We start from the raw sequence: 22,581 nt of genomic DNA, 5'->3' as shown, positions 1-22,581 counted from the left end.
GAAAATAAAAGGAAGACACCAAATTAAACATGAAGAAAGAGTAGAAAAATAAGACCCAGGTAAGAGAATTTAATTTGTAAAATGAGAAAGGGACAAAAAATTACTTAAGAAAACCAACAGGGAAAAATCGATTGCAGTCGCAACTTCTGACTCATCTGATAAATCTCACCTAATGTCTAAGCACTGAATTATTTCAACGGTCACTGAAAGGATACCTCCCAAATGAACTTACTCAAAAATTTCATTTAACAAATACTTATCGAGTACCTTCTGTATTCCAAACACTCTGAAAGGTGCTAAGAAAACAAAAAAGTACAACAAACTGGGTTCCTGCACTCACAGAGTTTACAATCTAGTAGGAGAAATAGTCCTCAATCAAATAATTATTCACATAAAAATATAATTGAAAACTGTGACAATATAATTGAAAACAAGACTCTTTCAGTGGCAAGTAATACATCTCAACTAAAAACAGTAATTTTCTGCTTTATGCTATCAGAAAGTCTAAGACTATCTGTAGATGGCTTTAAATGTATATCTTCCCAACGCAGCAACCCCCAGAATAATTTTTTTAAAAAGACCCTCTCTCTTCTAGAATGTGTAGATAACATTTAGGCAAGAATTAATTGGCCTGAGGTCCAAGATGAAAGGTTATTATGAGTATCCACCTTTGGGACACATGCTGAACTGTCTGGAGAAGCATGACATTATGATAAAAGGCCCAGGTGAACAACATAGAGTCAGACAGATGACATTCCTAAATGACGGTGAGGTGCTGTTTCTAAAAGACTGAACATTCCCAAATAATGAGAAGGTACTGTTACCAGAAGAAGGGGGTAAGAGATACTGAGCAGATGACACTATTAGATGTTCACTCCATAAAATTAATGTGGAATATAGGAAGAGCTTGGGAGAGTGTTTCTAGAGAAGCAATAAATAAAAAGGCAAGGTGAGAAAAATGTGCTTGGAGAGCAACAAATACAAGTCGTTGAGTATATGAAAAATTCTGACTAAAACTTCAGCAAGTAGGTCATGTTCAAGACCTCAGAAAGACTTAGCTCACATCAATGGGTTAACTCACATTCTGGGTACAGATTAATGACCTGACAAAAGCTATGATGTATGCAGTATTAAGAGACATTTAAGACTCTTTCGCTGAAAAAATGTTTCAAAGGCCGCCCAGTGGTTTGTATCTGGAACTCTTGTAAGTATCTAATTTCAGGGAACATTTCCCAGTTTGCATCTTTAGCTTTGAAATACCTGGAAAGCTGTTCATGCAAATTTCATAGTTCAGTCTCTAATTTCTATTTCATTCATTGTTTATCCATACATCTTTTTTGTAACTATGGAATTCTCTCCAAGGAAACAAATGAATGTATTTTAATACTTTACCAGACAATTCAAGTTTTTGGATTATAAATCATTAAAGTATCCCTTTCTCTGTCCTTCCCAGCTTACTGTGTGACTTGATCATTCTTAAACCACCATTTGTAAATGAATTCTCAGTTCTTCACAAACGCATGTGACAAATTCCCTTACTCTGAAGTCACTCAGTCTCTGGTTTCTCTACACATTTTAATCATGGGCATTTAAATCTCAGGTATCATGTTACAGAAATTATGACTGAGAAATTCTGCCCAAAGAAATATGTAGAAATAAGGTACAAACAAAACTCTTTGCCTGAGTGATAAATCTGAACAAACGTAGTACCATCATACCAAGTGGAACACTGACCAGATTCCTCCATTCTACGAATTTTCAAAGAGGGCTCCCTGTATTTGGAGCTAGTGATGCAGTGGTGATCAGTCCCATACAGCCTATTGTCCTGGGCAGCTCACAGTCCAGTGCAGGCAGGGCTGTTACACCACTGACGGTAAGTGACAGGATGAAGAGGTGTAGAGTGCACTTTGGCAAGGTACTCATCTCAGACGTGGACCTGGCAGAGAAACACTGAGAAATGATTCAATAATGCTGAAAATCAAGATGAAGCTGAGACCTGAAGGACAAATAGCCAAGAAGAGGAGGAAAGGGTGCTCCAAGAGGAGGGAATGGCAGGTGCAGTTTCTTGGGGAAAGAGAGTATGGGAAACTTGGGAGAGTATAATGGAGGAAGTGATGCATTTGAACCTGGACAGGTAAGCCAGGACCAGGTTACTGAGGGCTTTGACCTCTAGGGCGAGACCCTTAGGAAGACAGGAAGGTATTTTCAGCAGAGGAGTGACACAGATCTTCATTTCAGAAAGATCTTTCAGGCCATGGAATGAAGAAGGGATTCCAGCAGGACTATGTTGGAGGGAAGGTGGGAAGCTGTTGAAATGAACTAGGCTAGAAATGATGGTGCCTGCCAGAGCGAGGATAAGGGAACTGGGGATACAGAAAGGCAGTCTCAAGTCAGACATCAGGTCTTGGTTTCAGAAAAATCAGCTTCTTATTGGCTGTGCCTATTTTACAAACGGCTCTTCTAAAAACAGCTTGACAAAACTGAGATTGCACAAATCTGGCTTCCTGCGGAAAGCTGTTTTGCAATGTCCAGACAATGAGACTATCATCTGCAAATGACTTTGAATCATGCTTGTTTTTAAAAATATCTGAAATGAACACAGATGTTAAAAAAGATAACGAAGGTTAAATAACAAAGAAATGAAACAGCCTGCCTGGCTTGTCCATTTACTCCTGGTTAAAAACTATCCAAATCAGTATGCATGAGTTCAGAACAATGGCCACTTATAAACTGTGCTGAGACAGAGATGAAGTTAGGAATTTCAAATCAAGCAAATTATAAACCTTTAATTTATAAATGCCTACAGTCTAAATAAAATCATAAATCTATTACCTTTAAATGGTAGCAATTTGTAAAGTGTACTCTCGTTCAATGTAGATCGGCCATGGAATTGATATTAATTAGCTAAAGAGCAAACACGAAGGAGAATCCTAAATCCAGAGGATTTCACCATTCTCGTCAGAGCTGATTCTTATGAAGCAGCAAATTTAAAGTCTTGCTTTATACTGCTATGCTGGTCCAGAGATAGGTTACTAGAATGACCCTGTAAAACTGTCATTTCCATGTTTATTTACCTAGCAACCACCTGTCATTTGTGGTAGTTTCTACGAAGTTAGGAATTAACATTCTTTTCCTTAGTTGAGTTGTTCATTTTAATTAACCTATCGTTTTCCCCTCGTATTGCCTAAGAAACAATTAGATGTATGGTTAGTATCATGATGTGATCAGGAAAACAGCACTAGCACTCAACATCATTTCAATGAAAAAAGGTCACTTGCCAAAAAACCGCTATTAACAATTTGTTATGAAGCGCAGTGGTACTTGTTCTGGCTTTTAGCTGTTGTAGAAAAGAAATTACATCATCTCCAAGTTGTTTAAAAATTGAAATCTTTACCAAATGACCCTGAGATATAATGTGATTTCAATCAAAAGTTCAACAGAGTTTTTAGCGAAACCTGAAAAGTTTATTCTAAAATAGATACGGAAAAGCAAAGAGCCTTGTAGAACAGCCAAGACACTTCTGAAGATCAAGAAGAAGGAGGACAGCTTTGTCCCACCAGACATAAAGACTTGTTATAAGCTAAAGTAATTAAGACTGTGATATCTGCACAGGGATAATTATCAGGGTCCCACACGCCTTTATCTTTGAAGTACTTTATCTCGGAAGATCTACCAGGGCTTATCCCAGGTTTTATATTTTAAAGCAGAACGTTCACAGCCCCAATAACCCATGAATTCTACCTCTAAATAGAAGTCCCACATATGAACATGAAGAGATGCATGCAAGGATATTTACAGCACCAATGTTCAAAACGGCACTGACAGGCGAGGGAAATGAAGAGGTACAAACTTCCAGTTAACAAAATGAATGGGTCACAGGGATGAAATGTACAGTTTGGGGAATATAGTCAATAATAATGTAACATCTTTGTATGGTGACAAAGGTGGTTAAAAGGTACAAATTCCAGTTGTAAGATAAATAAGTAGTAGGGATGTAATATACAACATGATAAACGTAATTAACATTACTGTGCATTATATGTGAAAGTTCTTAAGAGAGTAAATCATGAGTTCTCATCACAAGGAAAAAGTTTTTTTCTTTGTCTTTTATTTTGTATCTATATGAGATGATGGATGTTCTCCAAACTTACCGTGGTCATCATTTCATGATGTATGGAAGTCAACTCATTATGCTATACACCTTAAACTTACACTGTGTTGTATATCAATTATATCTCAATAAAATGGGAGTAAAAATAACATGCCACTATTCCATTAAAAAAAAAGTACTGATTTTTTTGTTGATGGAATATTGGATAAACCAATTGTGGAAAAATAACTGGAAGACTGGATAAATCAATTGTGGGATAAATCGACTGGGAAAATTAAGAGCAACACAATTACATGTAATACATGTGTACAAAATAATAAGTGACAATTTAGCCTCAATCAAAATTGTTTCACAACATATTTATAAATATTTTGCAAGTCTTGCCATATTTATAAATATTACTATAATATTCTGATACAGGAAATATTTTTACACATACTGCATATCAAACTAAAAGCTTTCATAAAATCCATTTAATTTGAATAAAAGAATTAAGCATTTAGAAAACTATGCAAAATTTTAAAATTCAAATTATAAAACAGATAAGATATATTATGCAAGATATACAATATCCTATGATGTTATATCGCATATGAAAATAAAACATTGAGCAACATCTTTATAATACAGCAAGAACACTTTCAAACTAAAATGTGAAATGGCATTTTTTTAACCGTACAAGTCAACTTTATTTTTATGGGGCATTCAGAGCCTTCAAATAGGCGTTAAAATATTCTTTAAACTTTTGCCGTGTGACAAAAACTCAAATGACCCTCTCTATTCCCTCGCCAAACAAACAAGAACCAAAGAACAAAAATGCAAATACACAGCAATATGCCTTTTAGTTCAATTCTTGTTTCTTGGAATACAGAAAATTGTAAATAATTGAAACTAAAATAGATTCAAAATATGTAGATTACCAATTAGTGACATAAAGTTAGGACAAGTTGATTGTCTACTAAAAGGACTAAATTACCAAAAAAAAAAAAAAAAAGTAATTATAGGTGTATATTCCCAGGAAATATAAATACTAAAAAGTCACAATTAAAATAGCTAATATCAGTCAACTATACTTCACTTAATATAAATAAATAGCTAATATCAGATGATATAATTCTTGAAAGAAGTATGCATATGTAGTCACTAGAGCTAATTTTAAACATAAAACTATAGCCTAGCAAAATAATTGAGAGGTTCTTTTAATCAAAAGTTCAGAACAGGATTCATTTAAATATCAGGAACCCATGTGCACTTAAAATATGAGTTAGTATAGCAAAAATTACTTCATATATACTTTTTCATGAATATTTTGCAATGCAGATTACACTGATGTAATTTCTTCATAGATCCTTTTTCAATGTATTGAAGGAAATGGATAACAAAAGGAGAAGGGGAGGGGGCAACCAAAAGAAGTCAGATACTGCTATGCCGGCAGTAAGGTCAATGGGCTCTTTTAAACAAACAAACAAAAATATACCAATTGAATAATCAGGTTCATGGGGTCAGTGGTAGCTGCAGTCTAAGTTGTATCTTGGAGAGAATTATGCAAATATGTATGTTAATGTATACAGACTTAGCATGAGCTATACCCTAAATGCACCTACAGGACTACTTTATATCTTGAAAATCATTATTACTTATGAATTCCACATTGCAAAATGATAAATTCTGCCTGTCTTACTTCCCTTTTAGGGTTTAGGGAAATAAATATTTTATTGGGTCCAAATTACAGTTTCAGAGAGAAAAAGTTGGGAGCTACTGCTACAAACAGATACATATAAACACAGAGGATATTATTACTATCTAAAAAACATCATTGCATGTTGAATGCTCCATACTCCAACTGGACCAAAGAACACATTATCCTCATCTAAATAAACCAGGGTGTACCTACCAAGCAGCAAGCTGAGAGAGAATTTATCAGTTTTATGTAGACTTCTCCTACCACTGAACACTCCAATATGTAGAAAATGTAGAAAACTGAATATGTAGAAAATGTAGAATATGTAGAAAATTGGCTTTTAAATATTCTGATTCTTATGCAGTTTATCTGCAGGGCAAATTCTCATTAGTCTCTCTATATAGTCTCATAGCCTCAATCAGCTAAGCAGGATGAGACCTTGAGTAATATGTATTCTAGGGAAATTTTCCAGTTAATGAGTGAAAAATAATAGGTGGAGGAAGAGAGGGGAACTAAGTCATAAGATTCCAGAAAAGTAAAATGAAGTCATTCTGCATCCCTGCCTCTATGACCCTCTCTTGACAAAATCACTGGCCACTTTCTACTATAACGCCTGAGGCAGGAACAGTGAGGACAGCTGATTTTAATTTGGAAGGGAAAGGAGAGTTACTATTGCTTAGATGTGTTTGGCTGGCCTCTGGAGGAAGGGATTACAAGTCTGTATTTCAAGGAAGGTCACACCGTTTCTGACCCCATGTTCAGATCTACAGTTTTTAACAGGCTCCTGACAAGACCTCTAATTCTATTTAAATACTCATATCTGTACCATCAATCCATATCTTACCACCTTTTTAATTAAAGAAGGCAAGATAAAAACAAGCCAAAGAAAAAATATGCAATGGGTTCAAAGTCTGGTTACAATACAATGTAGAATACTTTATATTCTATTCTCTCCTCAGATATTATTCTGTTCATTTGGCCAGGCAATATATGACACAATAAATTGTGGGAGGAACTGTCTTAGTAAAAGCATTACTACTTAGTCTGTCATTCTGCAGCAACTTCCTCAGTTGAACAGAATCATTGTCTGGAGGATAGTGAGGGAAGACATCCTGTGTGAACCTCAGTGAAGAAGAAAGACTTCTCAGAGTGGAATACTGGGAAGAGATAAAGCTCTGCAAAATATAAATATGTGCTCAGAATGAAGGCAAAGGACTGGAGTTAGTCAGATTCAAAGAAAGCAGAAAAGCAACTTTGCAATATACAACCTTAGGTATTATGGTGACTGCTTTTTATTTACTTATTTCCCATCTCTACAACAAATACAAGATTTTAAGGGAGAAAAGCTGGACAAAGCTAAATGAGAGTAGGAGAGATAAGATGAAGACCCAGGTAAACCAGTACAAAAAATGCAGGCCAGAAGGTTTATATACTTGTTGGATGTGGGCTTTCAAAAAACCACATTTTTTAAAAGCAATGTTTCTGGTCACTATTTATAATGTCCAGAAGATGCAAACAAACCAGTGCAGAAGAAGACCAGCTATATCTGTTATTAAGACACAAGATCTTTCTCTCTGTGTCTGTCTCTCTCTGTTACTTGGGGAGCAGATACTGTGCAATGCATTGCACCATACCACCTCCCCCAATAACAGCCACCATAACAAGTTTTAGGAGACTATATTTTTAAAGCCACCTTCAGTGCAGGTTAATGGCATGCGGCCTAAGCACAATTCAGTTCAAAAGTAATTTCACAAAGAACTAAACTTATTTAGTAGTGCTCGTCTCCACTGAAAATAGAGCACCACCACTATATATACATATTATGTACACATACACACATATACATATATATACACACACTGTACTTTAAGGTATTAGATTAAGTACTTCTGGTTTCTGAAAATACAGTCAGAAGCCAGAAGTACAGCAGAATGGCGGAATGAACTTTTTGAAAGTTCTATCTATTAACAGAAGGTTTAAGGTAAATATCACCCAGCAGAACCATTATGACAGGCCTCTGGATCCTATTCTCTCATTTCAAACTATTGTTCTCTGAAGCCCACTGTATTTTCATTGCCATCTTACTTATGGAAGAAAGTCATAAATAGAGCAAGAAGTATGAAAGTCTCCCAAGGTGACAGTCTAGTCAACAGTCCAGCTTGCACTGTAATTCCAGTCAGTTCAGTCAGTGCGACAACTATTTATTGCATGCCTGTGTGGTAGATGCCACAGGGGATTCACAAGTGAATGACAGCAGAGCCTGATATGTTCTAAAAGAATATATGAAAAAGAGATGCCGTAATGAGAAGGAAACAAACTCCTACGATACCAAGCAGAGTCCAACCAGTGCCTTAAAAAAGGCCTAGAGTTCTCGGAGGGTTCTGAGACACCTCATCCTTTTGTGAACCGTGTCACTGGAGATAAGTTTGTAAGAAAAAGTAGAAGGTGGATGGGTGGAGATGGGTTAGGGAAGGAAGGGCAGGAGGCGTGGCATGGAGGTGGTGGCGCCTGGTACACACTCTGGGAACATCAAGAAGCCTCATTTGGCTAGACTGTTAAAAACACGCGGGGGAGGGGGAGGTGGGAAGGCAGTCTGAGGCCTCACGGTAATGGCCATGGTGAAGAGACTGTACTGAATGTAGTGGGGAACCAACTCGAGGCTTCAGATCTCATGGTCACAGTTGACCAATTCATTCATCTTCATAAATATACTGTTTCTACAATAGGAGATACCTTTTAGGAAGCAAAAAACTGAAACCAAAACTATTGAAAAGAATCCACAGTATCTACATCTCTGCATGAAAGTATGTGATTCTTGCAAAGGTGAAATCTGTGGGGAGGAAATTAGTATTTTCCATTCCTGTTTTACTCAGGCACATTCTCCTTGATAAGAACCTGCTTCCAAAAATCAAACTTAAGCAATGCACAAATTGTCCTAACTGTAATAATCCCAAATCTCTCTGCAAACAACCATGAATTTCAAACCTTATTTCTGAATTAAGTGTTCTAGATCACAGTTATGTCTCATTCCAAACTTACCCAACCTCAGGCTTCAACTTCTATCTATCCTCTGAAGGAAAGAGACTCTCACATTTTATATTTCAAAAATTTCTGTATGCAGTCAAGAGTCATTGATTTTTAAAAACCTGTGATTTTCTAATAATCTGGCCCATGTCCGTTTTATAGAGATATTTGCTTGAATTAACCCTCTGTCTTAATCTTTTGCTCCAGGTATGTCTGCATATAGTTAGAAATTTTGTACTAGTGACAGTATGTCTCAACAGAGATACTCTTATAGCAAACTCCACAAATTAGTAATATTTCAAACTAAGTTTTTTAACTCTAATGAAAGCAGAAAATAATAGGAAAATATCCAACTAGAAAAACAACTAAATGTAAACGATCTGCTAAAAATAAACTACTTGTTTCCAGAACACGGCAATATTAGAAAGTTTAAAAAGTGAAAATTCCTTGGGGTCCTAAACTATTATTGCTCTCTCTATAGTGGTAACGAACTTCCTTGTTGCATTAAATCACATTTAAGAGCAATAATCAGGCCAAAATATAACTACATATTTTAGGCCTTTTTTCCTGATTTAAATTTTAGAATTCTACAAGATATGACTGCATCTTTCTCCTTTGACATTGTTACTAAACTGTTTTTCAATCAGTTCAGGATATAAAGATGAATGTATAACAATATGGAAATGATTTGAGATTTATAAAATTTAACATTATTCTAAGCTTATTTTTCTCTAAACATTGGTTGAGGTATACTATTTAGTGTGGGCAAATACTTTTCAGATATACATAGAATACATTCAATCCTAAAAGAAAATTCACTATATAATGAACTTTTAATCACAAGAGAGATAATTTTGAAGTATATTCTTGAAAATTCCACAACGTGTTAATAATTGCCAACAGTGATGCGGAAGAGAGTACTTGGGGTTTTCCACTGTACTTATCACACCACACGAATGTATTCAAGGTGTAAGTCTACATGTAGGGAGTACTATATAAATATTAAATGAATAAATATTTAATTTCAACGAAAATGGGAAACATAATAAACTCTCATTGTTTTAAATTGCCACTCATTTACGAATGTTAAGTTGAAATATCAAAAAATACTGCACATAGGAAAGAAAATATTGAGGATCACTCATCTCAGGTTTGGGAGAGAATGGGAAGGAAATTAGTGGTTTCTCTGCCCTCTGGTGGCAACAAAGTCAACTGCAGCATTTCTAAAGGAATGCATAAAAAATGTCCTTTATGAAATCAGACTCCCCTGCCCCCAACCCCCGCCAAAATGTCTGTAAAAAAATCCTGATTGCTACATGCCGAATTCCAAGACTGTCGGACTTTTAAAAAATTTCCTGTATTGAACTTTTTAGCTAGACTATTTTACAAAGGAAACTATATTTTTGCTTCCATTTCATTGCTGTATTTTAGGTATTACAGTAGCCTAACCATTTAATTCCAAGATTATTTAATAAAATTAATGCAGACTGATAACCAGGAAAGAAGTTACTTCATTTTGTAATAAATCTCAAAAAATTTGCTGAGAAGTATAAAACTATTCCTTTTTTACTCAATCCTGTAAAGATGTGGGCTTCTAGAGTAGTTTTCCACCAGAAGTACTGGTTTATAATACCTGCAGCTCTATGTTGAACAATTTACGTATTTCATATTCCCCAGATCAAAGGCTTTTAATTATCTGTTCAGTTTTAGAGTGCAGTAAATTTTATCCTCAATTTGAGAACTCAGAATAGTTAACTTATTGTATGTATTGTTCTTTTCTCAGTAACATATTATTAATAAAAAAAGTTCAGGAAAAAAATAAACATTTGCTGACCTTTTATTTTTTTACTGTAAATGCATTATTTACTCCCAGTGCCGAAGAGGTTTTCAAATAAACAACTTGGGGTGCATTTTTGGCACACGCACCTCTCTAACCTCCTTTGGAAAGAAGTAAATTGCTTTCTTTAAGCATTTGTTTATTTCATGAAGATGCCCATGAAAACTACTGTTGCACTTCTTAAAATAAATGTGCAGCTTCCCAGACGAGTAAAAGTCTTTTTGTTTACCAACGAAATGTAGCAGAGAAATACACAGAAGGCATGATCTATTGATATAAATAATACCTAGTCAAGAACAACCTATGTCCATCTATGCAGAACCCATTATATGTGATAAAGACAAATCAACATCCAGGAAACTTGCGTTTTATTCACAGCTTTCAAAGTGTTGTCATCTTGTTGCCCTCCCCCCGTCCCCCAACACACACACACCCTCCAATCATAAATTGGAGCAGAGTCAGAATCTGTGTTTTCTCCATAAGAATTTACACCAGGGGCAGACACAGTGTTTCGGCTGTCTCAGCTCGGTAACATTTCATTCAAGGACTTCCCTTCAAGATTCACCTCACCTGGAATCCCCAGGTGCTCTCCCTAGCCTTCCATGTGCGACTGGCAGGTTTGACATTTGCGGACGCCAGTAGATTTCCTGAGGAGCCACTTACCGTTTCCCCTCCTCAGGATTAAAACAGAACAAAACAAAACCTTGATTAGCCTCATCAGCAAGGTTTTATTTCCTTTTTCTTTTCCCTCTAAGTGTCTTTGCTCATTCACCTCCTCTCGAAGTCTATCCATTTCTTCCCAGGGGGCAGAAATGGGGAGCAGGCGCCCGGTTCACAGTGGGCAGGGTGCGGAAGGCAGCTGGACCTCCGGCTCAGCAGCGCCTCGCCAGGAGGAGCCGGCGCGCCCAGGGCGGCGTCGCCGGCTCCGCGCTCGCCCCGCGGGGCGCGGCTCCGGAGGGACGCGCACCTGGCTGGAACAGCCACCCCTGGGAACGTGCGGGGCCGGGGCTCCGCGTGGGGGCAATATCAGGCCACTCGGAGGTGGCCCTGCACGTTCAGGCCTGTCTGCGAAGCCGGCCGGCGGAGGACAATGGAGCCAGTGGTTGGTCTCCAGAGGGGCGCCTGCCCCACCTCTGCCACCTCCTTCCTTCCTCTGCGTCCCGCCGCACCCACCCCGCCCCACTTCCAGCGCCCGCTCAGCCCCAGACAGCAAGAGGGAGCAGAGGTGGGGATCGCCTGGGGGGAGGAAGGTGCGGCCCCAGGGAATTTTCTCCAGCAGAGGGGAGCTCTGCAATCCCCGGCTGCCACCACGTCCACCCCCTACCGCCCCCTTCGCGCACTCCCTTAGTTTACCCCAGCAGCAGAGAAGGAGGAGGGGCCGGGGAGGACACAGCCCAGGCTGCCAGCTCCTGGGCGAGGTATCAGCGTAAGGTTTGCTCTAACCCCAGAGCCCTCTCTGGGCGCGTCCGGGGAGTCAGTACCACTCCCTGCCAGCCGCTCAGGTGAAGCAAGCGGTAAATCCTTAAGATAACCCCCAGTCCCTACCACCCTACTCATCCAGCCAACATTCTTCTGCCCATTTGAGAAGACCAAGTTTAGTCGAAATGCAATTGCAATAACTTTGCCAAGGGCATAGGTGGGGAGGGAGTGGGTTAACAACGGGGTGCCAGAGAGGTCTTCAGCTGGGCACAAAAGCAAGAAGCGAAAGTGGATCTTACCATTGACTTGGTTTCCAGGCTTCCCTTCAGCGAACTGAAACCGGTCCATTAAAAAGTGGCAAAGTAACACAACTCCTGCAGCAGCCAGGTCGGCCCTCGGGAACCTCGCCATGCCGCTGCCGCGACCTCCCTCCCCTTCCCCGCCAGTACTTCTCCGGCACCCTGTGCCCCGGGGCTCCCTCTGGGAATGGGGACAACGGGGCCGAACGCTGAGGACTGGTCTCGGCGGGATGCAGAGGCCTTTGTAAATTTCTCTGGGACTTCACACCCGGGAGCCGGCAAGAGGAAGAAGGGAGAGCGAGGGGAGCGCAGTCCTCTCCGGACCTCCAGGTCTCTCTTCACAACTTGCCACGACACTCGCAGCCCTCACCCCAGACACACAACAATTGCGGAGACGAAAGGCCACTTGAGCTGCGGCTGGCAAACTCTCCCTTCCGCACAAGCAGCGCCACCCCGGTGCCCGTAGACGGTGACTTCCGAGCCCCCGCGATGCGCTCCACTGGGTTCAAAACAGATCTAATTCCTCAGCCAGCGCGGGTGCCTGTCCAAATCCAAGAGGGCTGTCGGCTCGGAAGGAACTTTCCCCAGTCCTAGGGTGGCCCCCGCGGAAGGTTTGGGTTTGCGGGAAGGGGGTTACTGTGGGATGGCGAAACCCCTCCGACAAGTTTTTCTTCTTTTCTTCGCCCCGACGCTGGGCGCGCGTCCCTGCTCGCAGCCGGAGGGATGAGCAGCCCCAGAGCTGAGCCCCGGGAAGGCTCGGGCTGCAGCAGTCTGAGGTCCGAAGGCAGGAAAAATGTATTGGGGAAAAAAAGAGAGAGAGAGAGGAAGAAGAAAGAAACGGGGAGGGAAAAGTCAGGCTGAAACCTATCGGGAGAGGGTTCCTCCTGGCTAAGGAGGAGGTGGCCCCAAGCCCCGCCGAGCCCCGGAGTTTGGTGGCGGAGGAGGCGCCGCCGCCGCCGCGCTCCCCCGCACTCCAGCTCCACACTTTGGGGAGGGAAGGCAGCTCGCAGTTTGCCAGATCTGCCGCTGCATTCCCCCCCCCCCGCTTCCCTCCCCCTTGCTCCTCCAGGCGTCTCCCACCTTCCTCCCCGAAACCGGCAGCTAGCACCGACCTGTCCAATGGCTGCACTTTCCTCGGGGCTGGCAGAGGAGTCGCCGAGAGATTAAACCCGGGGAGCAAGGCAAGGGGGAGTGAGAGGGCAACTCCGGCCCGGCGTGCCCCCCGGCAGCCGGCGGCCTGGCGCGCCAGGAGAGAAGGCGAGAAAACCAAGCTAGGAGGGGAGCGCCGGACGGCACCTCTGCGCTGCCCGGGCGCCATGCCCGCACCCGGCTCGCACCCCTGGCGGTCGGGCCAGCGGTGCCCGCACCCACCTGGCCCTGGGCCGCCTTCGCGCCCGCCTGCGGGGAATCGCGGCCCAGCGGCCGACCCTGCGGGCGCTCGCCGCCGGTGGGGTCTTCCTGGGCGCTACAGGGTTAATTACAGTTCGCCATTCCCGGGAGGGCGTGTGCGGCGGCGGCTGGGGTGTGAAGAAAGCAAACCTGAGCCCGTATTCGCTTACTGACCCTGCGAAGCCCCTTCGGACCCCCGGCCCGCCGGGCGGGTGGAGGAAGGTGGCGCGCGGCAGCTTGGACCCGCCGCTGCGGCTTTGTAAAGTGTCAGCGGGAGCGAAAGCGAGAGTTTAAGGAAACAGGAGGCCCACTGAATTTCCTACGGGGGCTTTAACAGGCTTTCGCTGGCTGGTTTGTTTTTGTTTTTTCAGCTCGCGGAAGTGCTTCAGCGTTAACCCTTTCCAGCCCTTTCAGTAAGTTTACACCTTATTTCGCAGAGTTAACCTTATTTTAAAGGGGTAAATACAAAGAAAGGAAGGAAAACAGCATATTGGTTAAAAAAGTACAGCTTCTAGCACCAGACTGGGCTAGAATTCCACCTCCCCCACGAAACAGCTATATGGCTTTGAGCAATATTCTCATTAGTGCCTCAGTTCCCCATCCATCAGGGGAGAATTGTAGTTATGCCCTTATAAGGTTGTTGTATTGGATTAAATGAGTTAACACTGAATAATTAAAGAATTGAGAACAGTGCCTGGCAGGAAGTACATGACTTTATGCTTCTTAAATTAAAGAGAAGAGAGGGAAAGGGAGAGGGTGTCCTAAATCCATTGGAGAATCTGCTTCAGTGTTCTAAGAGCAAAAGGTCCTGTTAGTCTATTCTTGTCCAGTCTTTTCCATGCTCTAAAAAATTTATGGGTGCCATCAATACCACCTTAACTTTGTCTCAATACCCACTGGAAGTGGGTCCAGATAATCAAACTACTCTTGCCAGTTTGATGCCGAAAGAATGCCTTTCTCATGGTTCCTTAGCTGGTGAGCAGAAGAGAAACAGGAAGTGTAGCATGTTTTCCTCAATCCAGTACTCAATTTGCTATTTATTTTGGAATATATAAACTCGTCATGGATACACACTTTTTAATGCTACTTCCTCTCTCCTGAGCTTTTCCCCAACCAGTTGATTTCTCCCTCCTCACCTTACTTAGAAAACCTGGTTCTTTTACTTATGCTCAACCAAGAGTTAAGTTCTATGTAACATTACATCCAAAGTTGAGTACCTGAGACACTTATCTATTTAACAGTAAGTTGGAAAAATGAATCTTCCTATCAAAATCTTATTGTGATTTAATTAACGTCGATTTTTTTTGTCTGTGTCCCTACTGACCTCACTTACTTCACGAATCCTTGCAGAAAGCTTCCTAAAACGTTCAGTACAGCTCCATTTCCCATTTATATGCAAAATTATGGGGACCCGGGAGGAGCCATTTCAAGAAAGCATCTCTTCTTTGGTCTGGAATATGTACCTCCCCTTTCACAGTAGAAAAACGGGTGTTTCCCGTTTCTCTGAGAAGAAACAAGTCCCTGCCTCTCCCTGGTATCATTTTCTTTCTCTTTTCCTTTATTATTATGTGTGCAAATTAGCAGTGTTTATTTTCTTGTTTGTTGTCAGCAATGCTTTGCCCTCCTGATTGAAGCTTTATACCTCAAGTGGAAATTTGATGCCAAAAATTGAAAGGGAGTCAAGTGGTAATTCAGAGTAAGTCTGAAGAGGCTTTTATGTATTTTGTCTCTCTCACTGGTCCTGTTTCATTTTACTCATATCTTAATCTTATTCTGAAGAGCTGTCCACATAGAAAATACTTTAGTGTGGGAGAAGATGCAGGTAAGCAAGAATAAATCATGCACGATGATTTAGTGCTCAGAACTAAGTAAGAAAGAACAAAATAAAGTTAGGCTTTGGTACATTGCCTTAAATGTCAGCCAGTAATTATTTGTAAAAAAAAAATGATTTTTCCTTTACATTATAGCAAGTAACAACTAAAATGTATGTAGGATGGTATGTTCAGAGTGAAATGGAAGGTTCATTACTCATATAAAATCCTGGCTAATTAAAAGTAGTATACTTTGTGGCCTATATGATCTAAGTTTGCCATATATGTTTCACCACAGAATAATCTATTTCACTTTCATGGAGAGAAATTAAGATGTCTCTGTGGAAAAAGTTTCATCTTCCATCTGACTAAAGAGAAGAGTTATAATGAGTGAGCTTTGTTTCTATTTACTATAGTTGTAAGAACTGAATCGCTGGGGGCTTTTTGTTTGTTTTTTACTCACTGGCTTAATTTTAGCTAACCTCTCGAGGAACAAATGAATCAGGAATCACAAAGGAGCAGCACTTGAGTTCCTTGTCCATGACAAAGGTCTGGAATTCACTGAACACCCTCCTTTACTATCTTAAGATTGTATATCAGAATCATTTTCACCAACAGAGAACTTTGGGCTGACATTAGCACCTGAGCTAAAGTCTGCACAGATTTCAAACCTGTTCGCAACCCCTTATCTACACCAACCTTCAAAGGCATTTCTACCCATTCCAAGGGCAATACTACCTGCATAAAGGTAATTACAATTACCCACCTCATCCCACCTCCAACTCTATCATCTCTCCCAAATTGAAACTTGGCTAACAGGATACTCAAGAAACCATCATGCTCATTTTGAAAAAACTGAGATGTAATACAGGCTGTGGAGTACTTAGTATTTACTGTAATCTACTATTATTTTAGGAAATAGTTTTTGTCCATTTTAATAGAATTTGTTAAAACTTTCTATAATTGCTGTCAAGTAAAGGGAAATTGCTAGTAGTGGACTGCTTTTATTCAGTCCTAATCTAATATTATGACCTTTTCCTCTAGGTCTAAGGCATTTCCTCTTCCTCATTTAATAGGGCTATTTTTTTTTTTACCTCTGGTACTCAATTACAAGACTCATTCCTTCATCTTGGCTGACTTCTGCTTTCAGAATCAACCAAGATTTCATTATACTATTGATGGATATTTCAGCCTTTTGCTCTTTCATAATCCTAAGTAAAAATTTTATGAATAGAGTGTTTTGAATGAAATAAGCATTAAAAAAATTACATAACAGCTAATATCACTCTGTTTACAGGGACATTTAGCATGCAAGAATACTTAATGCCTTTTATCCTCATATCAATAGTACATTTACTATTTACATGAAATTAAAATATAATTATATTTGCCTCTTTCCTAATGAAATAACATATTGCATTAAAATAGCATACATGTTGATACTGTCTTCTTTCTGAATCTTAATAAGCTAAAGTTTTTTTGACCGGTAAATAGCAAAGTACAAAAAATGTGCAGCTCAAAATAGTAAAAACAACGTCTGAACATGGAACTGTACACTCCTGTATGATCAGGCCGCTCAGTACGGCTCTTCTCTTGCTCTTTGTACATCCCCGCTCAACCAGTCCCTGCTTCACCTACTCGGGTGAACAGTACTTGCCCCCCTGCCGCAGCTAGTGATTGTTCTAATCCTTTGGCTCCACCTGCTATTTTATTAAAGGGAAACACCTGCCCTCATGATGGTTGTTAACCTGAGGGGCTGTGAGGGACACGCCCCAGCTGGTTTCCCTGGTAACTGATGAGCCAATCGGACATCAATTCCCCCTATAAAAGGAAGCCTCCTTCTTCCCCGAGCAGTAAAGATGGCTGCTGTGATGTGTCTGCTGTGCGTGTGGGGCATTGCACCAGGACCCTCTATTTCAGACAGGTAAGATCCCCTATCCAATATTACTGATCTCTGTCACTGTCTCAAGGCTCTTTCTTCCGTGTCCAGGCTGTGCAACTACAATACAAGGCTTGCAGGCCTGCAGAGTGCAGCATAACAGTTGGTGAGCAACTCAGGGCACCAGGGAAACTCCCATGAGCACTGAGATGTTGGGAAATAAGAACAGGGAATGGACACTTGTGGAGTTAGTCCTGGGGTGGCTGTCCACTAGCATGTGGGGCCCCAAAGTTGTGAGAGGTAATTCCGAGGTGGCCATCCACTAGTGTGGGCGTGTGTGGCAGCTGTCTACCATGAGAGATATCTTTCTCTTCCATTTATGTTGATAATAGCCTGTTAACCTCAGAGTCTCTTTCAAGTTTAAGAGTAGCAGCCCCGTGCTCGTGGTTCATCTTGGCTGCACAGGGATGGCTGGTGAATACAGACAACACAAGGACCTGGATTATCTACAAAATACAGGCATACCCCTGACCCACCGCCCCTAAACAATTACAGACACAGGTTTTAGGAATAATAATTCAGGAACAGACTTGTAAATTAGACATGGCCAGTTACCCAGGTTTGGCTGGGGCCTGTGACAATGGCAAAATGATAAGACTAACCTATTTTGGTCATAGCTATGGCCACGATCAGAGCAATGATACAGTGTGAGCGAACAGCTATATGCAGTCTACAATGCATTACAACAGGTGGAAAACATTATAAAAGGCCTACGTAAGTCATCGAGCAATGCAAAAGCCCACTATTCAGGGTCTAGGAGAGCTGTGCATGACATACAGGACTCCCATCGACATTGATAGTCACCAAGAACCCACTTTACCCACCGAAAAGTTCAGGAATGGGCCTCTAAAAATGACATATGCTGGCATTTCCACCTGCCCTACAACTCCACTGCTGCTGGGCTAACTGAAAGGATGAAAGGACTAAACAATTGAGATGTGAAATCTACAACCAAACATCCCAGGAGCAATCATCCCAGTGCCTATGCCACGTTAGTCCAGAAACAACTGGTCAACACCATTCGAGTTCAACTGGTGACCACCAAAGGACCGCTGCCAATTACAGGTCAGGACAATGACTCACTTTTGCCCTTGCCACAGAATCTACCCACCGAGAAACACATTATAAAATGGCCCTGGGACTGGCAAGTAAGTCCTCAGTAGTTTGGATTTGCCGCCCTGTGTGGGGAATAGAATTAGGGACTTATAGATCTCACCTGTCTTCTACCCGGCCCCACCTAAGACTACTAAGGTAATTAATCCGGGCCCCATAATGCAGAAAAGCACCATTATTTTAACCTGTGGTCTGTTACTCCGCCTCTCCAGTATTTGACATCAACTGTGCAAACTGGGTGTGGACAGGTGGTGTGGCACTGTAGGCCACGACAAAAACCACAGGTAGGTACGGTATTATCTCAGAATGCTGTTACTGCTTGTATTTTGCTTAATGGTCATGATCCCTGTATTGTGCCTGTTAAATACCTTACATTTCATCTCTCATCTAAGTGGAGGGAATCTGTTCGTGGGCTAGGTAACAACGATGGCCTCACTGCCAAATGAATTTGATTGCAGGGTCTATGGCAACATGCCGTTGTCGTCCTCCTGTGGACGTCCATGAAAAATTGAGCCAGTAAGTGACTGGCTCCAAAGTTTGCCCACCGCTTAGACTCTGTCTGTGTTGTCTCTGTGGTATTTGGTTGCAGTGCACCTCTACACACCTGACCTAGGTATACTGTGGAAGGGGGTGGACCAAGACGGTAAAGGTGGTGTGGGGTATGTAGGGTGGAGTGCATGCTCAAGCCACTCAAGATGGCTGTTCTCTTGCTTTTTCTCCATCCCCCTCGTCGACCAGTCCCTACTTCACCTACACTCTACTTACACGAACTTGCTTGCCCTCTCCCCCAGCTAGTGATTGTTCTAATCCTTAGGCCAGAACGGCTCCGCCTGCTCGTTTATTAAAGAGAAACATCTGCCCTTGTGACGCTCATTAACCTGAGGGGCCGTAAAGGACATGCCCAGGCTGCTGGTTTCCCTGGTAACTGATGAACAAACCTGACGTCAATTCCCCCTATAAATGGTAGCCTCCTCCTTCCCTGAATAGTGAAGATGGCTGCCCTTTCCTGTCTGCTGTACACGGTGGGGAATTGCTCCAGGACCCTTTGTTTCGGACGTGCAAGATCCCCTATCCAATATCGTTCTCTGTTGCCATTTTCAGGCTCTTTCTTCAGTCTCGGGGCTGGGCAACTACAAGGTGTACAGGCCTGCAGGGTGCAGCCTAGCAACACCTGAAAAGGGTAAGGGCATTACCTGACATTTCTTTTCATGTAGCAACAATGTATCCTACAAACATAGACCTTATTCCTCAATTATACTCAAAGATAAATTCAACTCCTGCATTTTGCTAAAAAGGAAAATAGGCAAGTACTCAGCAAGCACTTAGTGAATTAATAAATGAAATGTATTAAGGAATATGCTGCACAATACCTAATATGAAACACTCAGAAAAGTTCTGAAAATGCTGGTTGCTGTGGACATTGTCAACTGAGATTTTTCTGAACTGATGAAAAATGTCTGCACCGGGCTTCCCTGGTGGCGCAGTGGTTGAGAGTCCGCCTGCCGATGCAGGGGACACGGGTTCGTGCCCCGGTCCGGGAAGATCCCACATGCCGCGGAGCGGCTGGGCCCGTGAGCCGTGGCTGCTGGGCCTGCGCGTCCGGAGCCTCTGCTCCGCAACAGGAGAGGCCACAGCAGTGAGAGACCCGCGTACCGCAAAAAAAAAAAAAAAAAAAAAAAAAAAGTCTGAACCACAGGAAATACGTTTCACAGAAGCTGTGCTTCTGCGGAGCCCCTAGTGGAGGCTATTATTCCTAGCACAGATCATGGGCCTTGTGTTAACTGCTGAAGTGCTCTGCACCACATGTCACCACATGACTAATATTCAACCCTGATGGCTTCTACTGCATTACCTTCCCTCACCTTGCATTCATCTTTTCTTTTTCTCTAGGTTTCCTCTTCTTCATCTTCACCATATGAATTTTTTTATTGATATATAATTGACATAGCCCTAGACTCACTTGTTTAAAGCTTACAATTCAGTGGATTTTAGTATACTCATAGGACCATCTAATTCCAGAACCATTTTCATCACCCCAAAAATCCTCACATCCGTTAGCAGTTACTCCCCATTCCCCTCCCCCGCAGACTCTGGCAACCACTAATCTACTTTGTCTCTATGGATTTGCCTGTTCTGGATCCCTCACATGAAAAGAATCATATGACATGTGACTTTGGGTCTGACTTCTTTCATTTACCATGTTTTCAAGGTTCATCCATGCTGTAGCATGTATCAGTACTGTATTCCTTTTTATTGCCGAATAATATTCCATTGAATGGATATATACTATGTTTTATATATTCAGCAGTTGGTGGACATTTGAGTTGTTCCCACATTGGGGCTATTATGAATAATGATGCTATGAACATCACGTACAACTTGCACAATATATGTGGATACGTGGATGATACAGTGACTATTTAACTCTGTGAGGAAATGACAAACTGCCTTCCATAATGGCTACACCTTTTTTGCATTCTTGTTAATGTATGAGGGGCCCAATTTCTTCTCATCTTCACTGACATTTGTTATTTCCCATTTAAAAAAATTATAGCTATCCTGGTTGGTGTGAAGTGGTATCACATTGTGGTTTTGATTTATATTTCCCTCCTGACTATTGATATTGAACATCTTTTCAGGTGCTTACTGGGCATTTGTGTATCTTCTCTGGAGAACTGCCTATCCAAACCCTTTGCTCCCTTTTTTTTTTTTTTTTTTTTTTTTTTTTTTGCGGTACGCGGGCCTCTCACTGTTGTGGCCTCTCCCATTGCGGAGCACAGGCTCCGGACGGGCAGGCTCAGCAGCCATGGCTCACAGGCCCAGCCGCTCTGCGGCATGTGGGATCTTCCCGGACCGGGGCACAAACCTGTGTCCCCTGCATCGGCAGGTGGACTCTCAACCACTGTGCCACCAGGGAAGCCCCCTTTGCTCCTTTTTAACTGGGTTGTTTTTTTCATTATTGAGATGTAAATGTTCATATATTCTGAACACTAGCTCTTGTCAGATATATGAATTGCAAACATTTTCTGCCATTGTATGCATTGCCTTTTTACTTTCTTGGTAGTCTTTTCATGCACATCTTTTAAAAATTCTGATTAAATACAATTTAAATATATTTCTTTGTTTCTGCTTTAGGTACCATATATAAGAAACCCGTGCCTAATTTAAGGTCACAAAGATTTACACCCCTGTTTTCTTCTAAGAGTTTTATAGTTTTAGCTCTTAATTTTTTTTTAGGTTTCCAGTTCATCTTGTTTAAATATTTGTATTCAGTGTGAGGAAGGGGACCAAAATTATTCTTTTGTATGTGGATATAGAGTTGTCTCAGCCATTGTGGACAAAATTATTTTCTCACTGAATGAACTTCGCATCATTGTTGAAAATCAAGGCCATAGACTGGTTTATATCTGGACTCTTAATTCTATCACATTGATCTATATGTGTATCCTAGTGCCAGTAGCAAGCTATTTTGGTTACTGGGCAAAAATAGTAGTTGGAATTTTGACAGGGATTAAATTTACTCTGTAGATTAACTTGGAGACTTCTGCCATCTTAATAAGAAATCTTGAAAACCTTGCAATCCATTTAAATGCAATGTCTTTCCATTTATCTAGGTCTTTAATTTCTTTCAAAATGGTAGTTTTCACTGTACTATCCTTGTACTACTTTTGTTACATATATTCCTAAGTGTTTTTTATGCTATTATAAGTGGAATTTTAAAATTTCATTTCTGAATTGTTCATGGCTAGCATATTAATTTGCTGTGGCTGCCAAAACAATATCACATGCTGAGTAGCTTAAACATAAATTTTCTTAGTTTTGGAAACTGATCAAAGTGTCAGCAGGTTTGGTTTCTTCTGAGGCCTTTCTCCTTGGTTTGCGTATAGCTACCTTCTCTAAGTGTCCTCACATAATCTTGGCTCTCTGTGAGTGCATCCCTGACGTCTCTCTTTATGTC

General features: G+C 41.3%; 1 protein-coding gene across 1 annotated transcript in view; it reads right to left on the bottom strand.

The window, feature by feature from the left end:
- The window catches only part of PLXDC2 (plexin domain containing 2), a 407,678-nt gene extending 394,716 nt beyond the window's left edge, over positions 1–12,962 (bottom strand). Inside the window, exon 1 of the mRNA XM_060006184.1 lies at positions 12,372–12,962. Coding sequence (XP_059862167.1) covers positions 12,372–12,483 — 112 coding nt within the window. The 5' untranslated portion in view covers positions 12,484–12,962. The remainder of the gene's footprint in view (positions 1–12,371) is intronic.
- Positions 12,963–22,581: the final 9,619 nt, after the last annotated feature.

The sequence above is a fragment of the Delphinus delphis genome, chromosome 2 (assembly GCF_949987515.2).
Source record: "Delphinus delphis chromosome 2, mDelDel1.2, whole genome shotgun sequence".
Lineage (NCBI taxonomy): Eukaryota > Metazoa > Chordata > Mammalia > Artiodactyla > Delphinidae > Delphinus > Delphinus delphis.
This window is presented reverse-complemented; position numbering and strand designations above follow the sequence as displayed.